This window comes from Tenrec ecaudatus, chromosome 1 (assembly GCF_050624435.1).
Source record: "Tenrec ecaudatus isolate mTenEca1 chromosome 1, mTenEca1.hap1, whole genome shotgun sequence".
Classification (NCBI taxonomy): Eukaryota; Metazoa; Chordata; class Mammalia; order Afrosoricida; family Tenrecidae; genus Tenrec; species Tenrec ecaudatus.
In genome coordinates, this window is record NC_134530.1 from 170642184 (window position 1) to 170653627 (window position 11444).

Sequence of the window (11444 nt, forward strand, 5' to 3'; positions counted from 1 at the left end):
GCACCCCTCCCTCCCGCAGAGTGCAGAAGTGAAAGATGGGGGTTGGATGTCAGCTCAGTCAGCCACAGCGGGTGGCCCATCCCCTTTTCCCAGCTGCCTTGGAGCTGGTGGGGGCGGGGGGAGAGGGGGGCTTGGTGCCAAAGGCCCGGGGAAGCTAGGAGATTGGATTTTCAGATGTCTCTGGTGCCAGCATGCGATGCTGTCAGACCAACGCTGGCCTTCCCAGTGACCAGTGGGCGCTCCCTCCGGGTCCGAAGCTCAGACCTGGCTCAGTGGAACTGAGGTCCACAGCCCAAGAGGGCGCACAAGTCATCCCTCCAACAGAGCCACATGCCTCCTGTCCCACTCAGTGCAAAAGAGGGGCTGACCCTCCAGAACCAGAGGTGCCTCGGGTCGGGGTGAGGCCTCTCCAGGCTGGTCCTCTTCAGGGACCCGGAGCTGGACTCATTGACTCCTCTTCCCTCCACTCCTCCTGGGACCCAGGGGTCCCCCAGTGCAGACTTCTTCAGTTCACCGCACAAGGCCCATCTGGTCTCGCTCCCCGAGCCTGATGTCTCCCTAGTGTTTATAGCGAATCAGTCCTCTTGGGTCTTTTCAAAGGCCCTCATAGGCACAAAGGGTGGCCATGCCCTGTCCCTGGGATGACAGCCCGGGGTACACTCCCTCCCCGTGGGCAGCGAACAATCAAATGACTCTCACAGGCACGCTGCTCTCATTGTGAGCCCCTAAGCCCCGTCTCTGCAGCGTGGACTCTGGACCAGGGCACGCCCGCGCACCCTGCCTCTCCCCTGCATTCCCGGGGCAGCAGTGTGGAGCAAAGGAAAATGGCTGGATCAGAGCCAGATGGCCAGTCCTGGACTCGGCTCCACCTCTTATTCGGAGAATTACCTCACCCCTTGTCCTGCTGCTTTAGAGACAAGTGCAGGGGTCCCTGTCCTGCAGCCTGATGGCACACTTGGACACACACACACACACACACACACACACACACACACTCCTTGTAGCTCCCACAAGATCAGAGAAGCCGCTGGCACCTCCAGGGGAGGCCGGGTCGCTAGCACTGGGAGCCAGTGCCTGAGGAGCGGCCCTTTTCTCCTCTATTGTCCACTTAACCTCTGGCCGGAGTTCGTCCTCCTCGTGCCCACCCCATTTCCTTCCCTCTCCTCGAATTTGCCCGGACCTCCCCTCCCCCACCCCAGCTTCATTTACCTCCGACTCATCTGGTCATATTTTTAGCTCCCGGCGTGTGTCTCTCCCTTTTCCTATCTTAATATGGAAATGAGCTCGTGGGCCAGCGTGGGGACAGGGGCTGAGAATCCCTGGACACTGGGGGAGGGGCGAGAAGGAGCCTCAGGGAGCAGGGGGAGAGGGATTGGAGGTGGGAGGACTCAGGCCAGCCCTCTCAGAGCTGCCCTGGCCGCAGAAGGTTAGCCATCTCTGCTGCCAACCATGGAGACTTATTTAGCCAGGACCAGGTGGGGGCCAAGAGGTGCCCATTTCAGGGGCAGCTCCGGTTCCCTCCCGCCCCCTGCTCCTATTCCTCGCCCTGACCCTTTTTCTCTTGGCTCTTTGGGCACTTTCTCCAGGGCCCAGCAGTGTCCTCTGTCCCCTGCTCTGGGCCATTCCCCACCCCACCCCCACTGGGAGCTCCCCAACCTCCGGATTCAGACCCCAGTGGCCCCTTCCCACTGCAGCTCACCTCTCTCTGGTCCAGAAGCCCACTGCCTCCTCCATGCACGCGATGGGCAGGACGGCGGCGGCAGGGCTGAGACTGGTACTGCTGCTCCTGCTGGGGCTGGGGGCGCCCTGGTCCGGGGTGCAGGGGGAGGACGGGCTGGACTTCCCCGAGTACGACGGCGTGGACCGCGTCGTCAACGTCAACGCGAAGAACTACAAGAACGTGTTCAAGAAGTATGAGGTGCTGGCCCTGCTCTACCACGACCCCCCGGAGGACGACAAGGCCTCGCAGAGGCAGTTTGAGATGGAGGAGCTCATCCTAGAGGTGAGGGGGACCGGGGGAGGGGGGCAGGGCTGACGGCCTTAGCTAAAACCCCAAAGTTCCACCACAGGTCGGCAATGAGAGGGAGCCTCTGCCCGGTGCTGTGGGAGGCAGAGAGAGCTAGGCCAGGCTGGTAGCGGGGTGCCCTTGGTGGAGGGGCAGAAATGAAAGGGAGGCCTCAAGGGAAGGGGGCAACTGCAGGGCAGGGTCCCACCCCACAAACCCACTCTCCAAGCCCAGTGCATGCCCTCTCTTCGTCAGCACCGAGGCCTGCACCCCAAGAGGCCACTTAAACCAAGTGTCCATTTAAACACTACGGATCTGGTTGGCATGCCACTTTATTTCATGGCTAGATGTCAATATCTCCCCCACTATGTCTCCTTGTGCCCCCCAGGTACTGGCACCCATATTGACTGTACGCTATGCCTAAGCTGGTGCCCTCTCCCTCCCTCCCCCACCCTCATGCCCCATCAGTCCCCACTGGACCAACTTGGACGCCCAGATTGGAAAATTCTTGTGCCTGACGGAGGCCCGGTAGCACCTCTCCCATCATCTCTTGAGGGGAAGTCTCCCCACCACACAAGCGTATTTCAAGCACAAAGGAGAGAGGGAGTTGGGGGCGATGTCATCCCATGGGGCCCCTTCCCCAGCTCTGTGGTGCAGACAAGCCTTAGCTGGAGGGTGAGGCACCGAGGCTGTTGGACTCGCCTTTCTGGTGGCCACTGCCCGGTGTTGAGAGCTGAGCCTGGCCTCTGATGGATGAGCTGAGTATTTTTATCCTGGGTGCTCAGTATCACTTGCCAACTCCTCCCCTCCCACCACCCTGTGAATCACAGCACTGAGTCTTTGTGGGGGTGATGCTGGGAGCCCCCCCAAGGCTGAATGGATGAGGGTTGAGGCTCACTTGAAGGCTTAAGGAGGCAAGGCCCCAGGGGCTTGCTGGCAGGCTGTCACCTGAGAATAGTCTGAGCAGTTAGTGAAGGTGAGGTGTCCCCAAGTCCTATTATCCTCTAGGGCGGGGAGGTGGGGGTGTGACAAAGAGGAGAACACAGGAAACTGCCCCCACAGCAATCTGGCTTTCCCCAATCCCCAGAGCAGCCCAGACTCCTGGCCACTCTCCCCACCACCCTCCAGCCAAAGCCTTAGCCCCCCGCCCCACACCCTTCTTCCCATTGAAGAATGCCGCCCAGGGGCCTGGCCTTGCCAGGATGGTCCTGCGCCCAGCCCTTCAGGAGCAGTCTCAGGAGTGCACTGCAAACTAGCAGTGAAGCATGAACTGGAACTCGGGACCCACAGAGTCCGGCTGTAGGGAAATTGGGAATGTTCCACTGGGGGTTAACGTGAATGCCAAAGCTGAGTTGTAACCCCAATGACTCCTTCCAGTTAGCAGCTCAAGTCCTAGAAGACAAAGGTGTTGGGTTTGGACTGGTGGACTCTGAGAAGGATGCAGCTGTGGCCAAGAAGCTAGGTAAGGGCTGCGGGGGCAGGGCAGAGCCGGGACGGGGTGGGGTAAGGAGGGAGCTGTGTGAGACTGGGGGCGGCGAAGGTGGGGACAACTCAGGTGTATGAGTGGCAGGCAGCCAGGCTAATTCAGCTTGCCTCCCCACTACCATCCATACAATTGCAACTCACAGCAACATAGGGGGCACTGAGACTGTAAATCTTTATGGGACGGGACCCGGCAGCCTCGTCTTTTTCCTGTTCCTGTGGGTTTGAACCACCAACCCCGAGGTTAGCAGCCCAACGCTTCTCCCACAGCGCCGCCACCCAGGCTCCTTACTCCGAAAGGCGGGAGTGGAAATCAGATGGGAAGGAAGGAAGCCTTCTGGCCAGAGAGCTCAGCTTCTCCTGACTGATAGAGACCCACACAGAAATCCCCGTAGTGGGTGAAGCTGGTCCCTCTTGAAGCCCCAAAGCCGATCTTAGATGCTGGAGGGGTGGAGGTTGCAAGAAAGATAGGTGCAGGGCTGGAGGGTCCTCTGTAGACGCCTTGTTCACCCCCCTACAGAGCCCTGCCACCAGGGGGCAGCACAGACTGGACCTGGACCCCTGTTATGGAGGGGGAGGGGAGTGGTCAGCCATCATGAAGTCATTCGTCAGTAATAACCTCTTGCCATCATCCCAGAGGGCTAAGGGCTGGACTGGGAATCCGAGATTGGAGTCGTCCGAGGAAGTAGCCTGAATCTTCATCTACAGCTATGGCAGGCAGAGAAAGGAAGAAACGTTGGCTGGAATCCTTCCTTCCCGGTTCTCTCCTTAGGCTAGCATCCTAGACTAAATCCAAGACACAGGTGGGTAGGGAGGTAGGAGGCAGTGGAGGAGAGCAGGGCAAGACAGGGCTAGGTAGAGGATGTGGGCCTGAGCAGGAGTGTGGCCGGGATTTGGATCCTTGAATCTGCGAGGAGGTTGGGTTCATGGCTGGCCCCTGGCTGACTCCCCAGGCTTAACAGAAGAGGACAGCGTTTACGTGTTCAAGGGAGATGAGGTCATTGAGTATGATGGCGAGTTTTCAGCTGACACCCTGGTGGAGTTTCTGCTTGATGTGAGAATTCCCTTGGACCTGATGGCCAGCTCTGACTCCCCACCTGTCCCCCTATGAACCTACACACATGCACACACACGCACAGCGCCCTGCCCTCCCTCTGGTTCCCCAGCCTTCCTCTCCCCATACACCCTCCCAATAAGGATAGAAACCCACTCTCTTCCTCTAACGCCCCTACTCTCCCAGGTCCTAGAGGACCCTGTGGAGTTGATTGAGGGTGAACGAGAGCTGCAGGCATTCAATAATATCGAGGATGATATCAAACTCATTGGCTACTTCAAGAACAAAGACTCGGAGCGTGAGTGACCTGTAAACTCTTCTGCTCCCCTGCCCGGATCCCCCTTTTCATCTGTTCTTTCTCAGCATCTGCCGCCTCTCAGCATCTTGCTCCTCATTCCCTGCACTGGTTCTTCTCCCTGCCCCCAGCCACCTCCACCAGCTGTCACAGCGCTCTGCTTTGGGTGTCCCCCAATGCACCGTCTCCCCCCCTCCCCCCGCTGCATCCCTGCTATGTTTCACCCCCTCTCAGAGGGTGGGGAGGGGGTGGGGTTCTCAGGATGAACTTCTTACTGCAATCCCACCGAGTTCTACCAAAGAAGACTTGGAAAGAGGCAGGTGGGGGCTGTTCCCCCAGGAGACTGACCTCCTGCTCCCCCTGCAGATTTCAAAGCCTATGAAGATGCAGCGGAAGAGTTCCACCCCTACATCCCCTTCTTCGCCACCTTCGACAGCAAGGTTCTCCCTCACCTTACGTTGCCCTCCTGCCTCTGTGCCTGAAACCTCCGGGGGGGGGCACCCCACCCTTCCACAGGGCAGCACTCCCCCAGACCCTCTCTGCCCTCCCGATTTTCTAACTGCAAAGGGCCCTAGGTTAAGAACTAAATTCAATGGCTCAGTGACCAGGACACGACTGGGACCCAGTTCCCTGGCTCCCTCCCAGAAATACTGCTTCTCAGCGTGCTCCCACGTCCCCGGCTCCACTCCTCCCTGCTCTCCTCCCCTCCCCCCAAAGGTGGCCAAGAAGCTGACCCTGAAGATGAACGAGATCGATTTCTATGAGGCCTTCATGGACGAGCCAGTGACCATCCCGGACAAGCCCAACAGCGAAGAGGAGATTGTCAGCTTCGTGGAGGAACACAGGAGGTGAGGAGCAGGCTGCCTTGGGCTAGAAGACCTGGCCTGGATGTGATCTCACCTGCAGATGACTTGCTTCAGGGGTGCCGGGCTCCTCAAGGCAATGGCAGTTCTGCAGCCTGTCCTGCCTCCCAGCGTCTAACCTTGAGCCCCACAAGTTCAAAGTGAACTTGTAGTTTTACACCACCCAGGTCAGCGAGGCAGGGCTCTCTATCTGTCCCTCGTGTTGGAGTTAGTCCTTTAGGCGATCTGGTAGCCTGGTGGTTATGCCTTGGGCTGCTCCTCAGAAGGCTGGGCTTTCTACTCCTATAAAGAGCTACATTTGAGGGAGCTCACAGAGGAGGCCCCCCGGCCCTCCAGGGTCGCTGTGAGCTGGCAGCGGCTGGCGGACGTTGAGCGAAGAGCTGCTCAGAGAGTGTGCAGCAACATGAAAAGAAGTCCCGCAGGGCGGGTGGGCACGAGGGTGCCAACCCAGGTCTCTCCCTGGTTTGTCCAAATGTGTTACTCGGTGAGGGTGGTCCTCAATGGGGAGAAGGGGGAGATTTTTGCCCTCCGGGGATTATGTGGCAATCAGTGTCAGGAGCCATTTTTGGTTGGGAAAATTCTACTGCCTCTAGTGGGTAGAGACCAGGGGTGCTGCTGAACACCCCATCCGGCGCAGACCAGTCCCACCCCCCACCCCCCCCAAGCCAGGACTGCTTTAGCTCAAAATGTCAGTAGTGCGAGGTTGAGAAGTCCTGTCACACACGTGCGCACACACACAACTCTCCCTTCACAGTGCTTTCCAACCGGGAATGCCCATCCCTCAGGGTACATGCTACTTCCCCTCAATCGCTTCTCTTAGGTCATGGCCCTCTTCGCCTGGCAGAATCCATGGGCACGCCTGAGCCCGGTGCTCTTCACTTCCTCCCAAAGCGCCTCTTCCATCCCCTGTGCCCAACTCCCCTCTCCCAACTCCCCTCGCTGGGCACCCATGCTCTGGTGCCCAGAGCATCCATGTGGTCAGGTGCCTTTGTTCTGAGCGCCAAGCTGTCTGGGTCCCGGACATGAGCAAGAGCCAGCCTCTGCCAAGGAAGCCATCTGAGAGGGTCTTCCTCCTCACCTACTGAGACGTGGGGCTGTCCCATGAGTGGATTGATTCCCCCTTAGAGCAGCCCCAAGGTGACTGAGTGAAACCACCCCATGGGGTTTTCTTGGCCGTGACCTTTATGGAACCAGACCTTCAGGTCTTTCTCCCCAGGTCGGAGTCACTGGGTGGGCTTGGGCCTACAACCTTTTGGATGGCTACCAGTCTAGCGCTCAGCCAGTTGCAAGACAGGGTTCCGTACCATGGCGTGACCTGCCATCCTCTCTTCTAGATCCACCCTGAGGAAGCTGAAACCGGAAAGCATGTATGAGACCTGGGTGAGTATGAGACCTGGCCGGAAAGCATGTAGGAGACCTGGGTGAGTGGCTCTGGCTGGGCCAGGCCCTAGGGAGCGAAGGTGGCTGAGCGCCCAGGTCCTGGGAACATCCCGCTCTCTGCTCCTCTTCCCCTGCTTGTGGAAAAGGCCGCGCACCAGCAAAGGCTGACGGTGTTCTGTTCGGAAGGACTTAGCAGGAATTGGGAGGCAAGCATAGCGGATGGAGATGACATGGGAAGAGCTCCCAAGCTCTGGGGCGACGGGGTTCCAGAGGAGGTGTGGGGTCCCGAAGGGAAGGGCAGTATCTCTTGGAAAAGGGTTCCCACCGCAAAAACATACCTGGCCCGAAGCTGGAGCTCCACCAATTCAGGGTTGAGGAAAGCTTGGGGTCTGTTCTGGACTCTTCCACTTCAAGGAGTAGACCTGACTGACCACCCGCCCTCCTCCCGATCCCCCCAGGAGGACGATATGGATGGAATCCACATTGTTGCCTTTGCAGAGGAAGCAGATCCCGGTGAGGGAGGAAGCCTGAATGGCGCGCGGGGTGGCATGTGCTTGTTGGAGCAGAGTGTTTGTTTGCAAGCAGCCTCGGGCTGAAGACCGGAGTTGTGGGTGGGTGGGAGGGAAATAGATTTTGACTCTCATTTCCTCTGTGCCTCCTGACTCCCCACTATGCCTCCTACTTCTCACTTGTGTTCCTTCCAAGATGGATACGAGTTCTTAGAGACGCTCAAGGCTGTGGCCCAAGATAACACCGAAAACCCTGATCTTAGCATCATCTGGATTGACCCTGATGACTTCCCTTTGGTGAGAGGCTAACCACCTGCTATGGCTACTGTCATCCTAAGGGGGGGGGGAGCTCAGGAGACTGTTTCAAAACCCCTAAGACCACCTCTCCATTTGGGGATTTTGAGAAGCTATGGTGGTCACATGCTCAAGGACATCGTGGGCACTGGGGGAAGCTGGAAGAAAAGAGAATTTGGGGGAACAATACACATGGTTCCAAGAGCAGGGTGTGGGCAGCCCCCCCCCTGTACCCAGCGCCGGCTCCTCAGGAACACCAGAGTCCTGGAGAGCAGGTGGGAATGCTAACTGCATATGAGTAACACAGTTGATCACAGAAGAGCCCAGGCCTCAGGGGATGGTTTTGTTCCCAGCTGAATTCCGACACTTAGCATTCATGGTGGAATGAGTAACTAACTGAATGAATCAACAGAAATGTGAGGGACGTGGGCATTTCCCAGGTGCATGGACCCGATTTCAAAGATGTAGAAAGTGAGGGCCACAGAGGATGGGCTGGCCCCAGGTGCCCAGGAGAGTCCGTGGTACATCTAGGATCCAAACAGGGTTTCCTCTTTTGCTTGCCTTGGGGCGACAGAACAAGTATCCCCTTCGGACACTTTCCCAAAGGGATTTCAGCTGTTTTCCTGTCTGACTTCCCCTTCCCTCTGATGCCGACAGCGGCATTCATTCCCATCCACTGCAGACTCGTCATGTCTTCTCTCTATCCGTGGACTGATCCCCTCTCCTACCTCCCCCCCACCCCACTCCCAACCTTGGCCTTAATGTGTTCCTAGCCACCATTAAGTTGCTACTTTGGGATTTCTCTACAGCTGGTCCCATATTGGGAGAAGACGTTTGACATCGACTTGTCAGCCCCACAAATAGGAGTCGTCAATGTTACTGACGTGAGTTTTCTCCCCTCCTCGACCCCAACTCTGCTTCCTGGCTAGATTTGCTCTACTCTGCTCTACAGGGGTGAGTCTTACCCTGAGTCCAGTCTAAGGGCTGGCTAGAGGGGAAGATTAATGGCCTGGACTCTCCCTGCCTGCACCTGTTAAAACCTGTTGCTCATCCTTCCAGGCCTAGATCAGATCTCTCCATGAACAATTTCCAGGTGTCTCGTTTGGAATCATGTCCAACTTGACCCTGCTCAGGGTCCACGGGCATCTAGAGCATGGCTTGTCTATGGCTAGGCATGTAGTGGGTCTGTCTCTCCCGGTCGATTCTGAGCAGTCTCCTTAAGCACATGTAAGGTCCTTCCAAAACACTTGTTGATTTGAACGAGCCAGTTTTTGCGTTACTAGGATTCTCAGTCTCGACTGGGGAGGCAGAGATGGATTCTTTGAACTACAATGCAAGGCCAGGTCTGATAAACAGTATATAATCAAAGTACAAATAAAACGCGAGGGAAACACAGAGGGGGCTGGGGCGGGGTGGGGAGTGGTGTCTGCTTCAGAGGAAGTGGTATTTAAAGTGGATTTCCTGAGCACACGGATTGCAGGTTTGGGATGACAGTGAAAGCAGACGCCCCACGTGGCTCGAGCCCACACTGAATTCCCTCATTGCTACTTTGACCACCAGCAGCAGCGGCAGCCCAGGAAGTGGCAATCTCCTTCAGGGGGTTACCGGGGTGCATCTGGGATGGCGATCACCTTCCTGGGGTCACATATCCCGGAGTCCTGCCCCGGCTGCCTCAGGAAAGCCCCTGGACCAATGCTGTGAGGCCCTCTGTCTAACAGTAGCTGTGCCCCGATCACAGCCCGAGAGCCCACTTTGGGAGCTCCACCAGTAACTCGGATGTATTGATCTGCCACCAATCGTGTTTTTGTGATAGTTTTCTTTGACTCCCATGTCCTTTCTAGAGCTCTGTGTCTCAGCAAATCCTTGGACCCCATTATTACCTCGAGCTAATGGTCTTCCTCATTCAGATGATATGTCTCTGTAGTTATCACATTCTTGCCTCATCGAAGAGTTAATAAGTGAAAAAAAAAGATTTAATAAGTGTTCTCTTTAAATAAAAGGAAATAAAATTAATTCCAACAAGCAGATATTAAGAAGAATTCCTTCCTGGTGGCATAGTAGTTACGAGTTGGGCTGCTACCTGTAAGGTCAGCAGGTCAAAACCACCAGCCGCTCCTTGGGAGAAAGATGAGGCTTTCCACTCCCATAAAGAGTTCCAGTCTTGGAAACCCACAAGGGCAGTTCTACCCTGTCCTATGGAGTTGCTGTGAGTCAGCATGGACTCAGTAGCAGTGGGAGCAATAGAGAGGGAAAGACTTCCAAAACTAAGCCAGAGCAATGGTCCAAAAGTAGAAAATTGCATATCAGGTTCAGGAAAAGGCAAGCTGTTCGTGCGGCTGGAGAGTCCAAGGGTCACTGAGGCTGGGCTGGAAGAGCAGGCCGTGGAAAGCCTTGAATGCTGAGGAGTGGCGGGCTATTCCATGGGCCCGATGGTGGCCAGCGGTTGTACAGCAAGGCTGTGAAAGGGAGGTCATGTTGGGAAATGCGGCGTGGCGTGACCAGGGATGAAAGGCTAACGGGAGAAGGTCCCTTGGTCAATCCAACTTTTCCTTCCACTCAGTCCCACCGCCACTCTTCTCAAGAGAGGGATGGAAAACAGTGTGTGGAGGCATGGATTGGGAAGATCATGGATTTTTCCTCCATGAGCATTTGAAGTGCCCTGGTTTTTAGACCCTTACCTGGACAGCTTCCTTGGTCACCAAGGAACTCGACGAGTGACAGAGGGTGCATGGGGAGGGGAGGCAGGCCAGTGAGGACAGGGCCCCAGGCCTGGCACACACTTGGTTCCTGCCCCATTCCTGCTCTCTCCCAGGCTGACAGCATCTGGATGGAGATGGACGACGAGGAGGACCTGCCCTCGGCTGACGAGCTGGAGGACTGGCTGGAGGATGTGCTCGAGGGAGAGATCAACACGGAAGACGACGATGACGACGACGATGATGATGATGATGACGACGATGACTAGTTGCCGCAGCAACCGTCTTCCAGTCGCACTTGCTCTCCTCGTTCTCCCTCTTGCCTCCCTGTCCTTTCCCGAGTCCTCTGGGGACGCTAGGCCATTCTCTGTCCTAGGACCCATTGGGGTCTCTGTGCTGGTGCTAAGACGCTGGTCCCCGACACCCCCCTTCTGATGAGGAAAGGAGCTACTTTTCCCTAGCCGCCAGCCAAGCCCTCTCATCTGCCTTGTCTCAGACGTTACCAGCATCTATTACTTGTTTCTTCCATCACTCTCTCCCCTCTTTATCCTGATTCTTCTCTTGCCCTATCTCCATATTGCAAGGTCCCCTTCCCTCCTCTTCCCGCCCCCACCCTCTCAGCCCTTCGTCTCCCTAATCCCTGGCCAGGAGGAAGGGAGGGCACCATGCGAGCTGTTTCACAGCAATCTCTTGTTCATGTATTTGGGTCAAATGAGAGGCCTCAATAAAGAGATCTGGGGCAGCCTGAGCAAGGACGTGTGTTGACGGGTCTCACCACGGCATAAAAGGGAGGAGGCCCAGAGAGGGGCTTTGGGTGAGAGTGCCTTGTTAGGATGGGTTGGGAGACAGTGAAAGCAGGCAGCCCA

At 56.7% G+C, this 11444-nt stretch overlaps 1 protein-coding gene across 1 annotated transcript; it reads left to right on the forward strand.

Annotated features, from left to right (window-relative positions):
* The first annotated feature begins 1741 nt into the window (after positions 1–1741).
* Positions 1742–11215, forward strand: CASQ1 (calsequestrin 1). The gene is made up of 11 exons (XM_075540441.1): positions 1742–2002; positions 3383–3467; positions 4441–4541; positions 4728–4839; positions 5203–5276; positions 5554–5684; positions 7034–7079; positions 7538–7592; positions 7785–7885; positions 8692–8766; positions 10695–11215. The coding sequence occupies exons 1-11, from the start codon at positions 1742–1744 to the stop codon at positions 10845–10847; spliced, it is 1194 nt and encodes a 397-aa protein (XP_075396556.1). The 3' UTR covers positions 10848–11215.
* Positions 11216–11444: the final 229 nt, after the last annotated feature.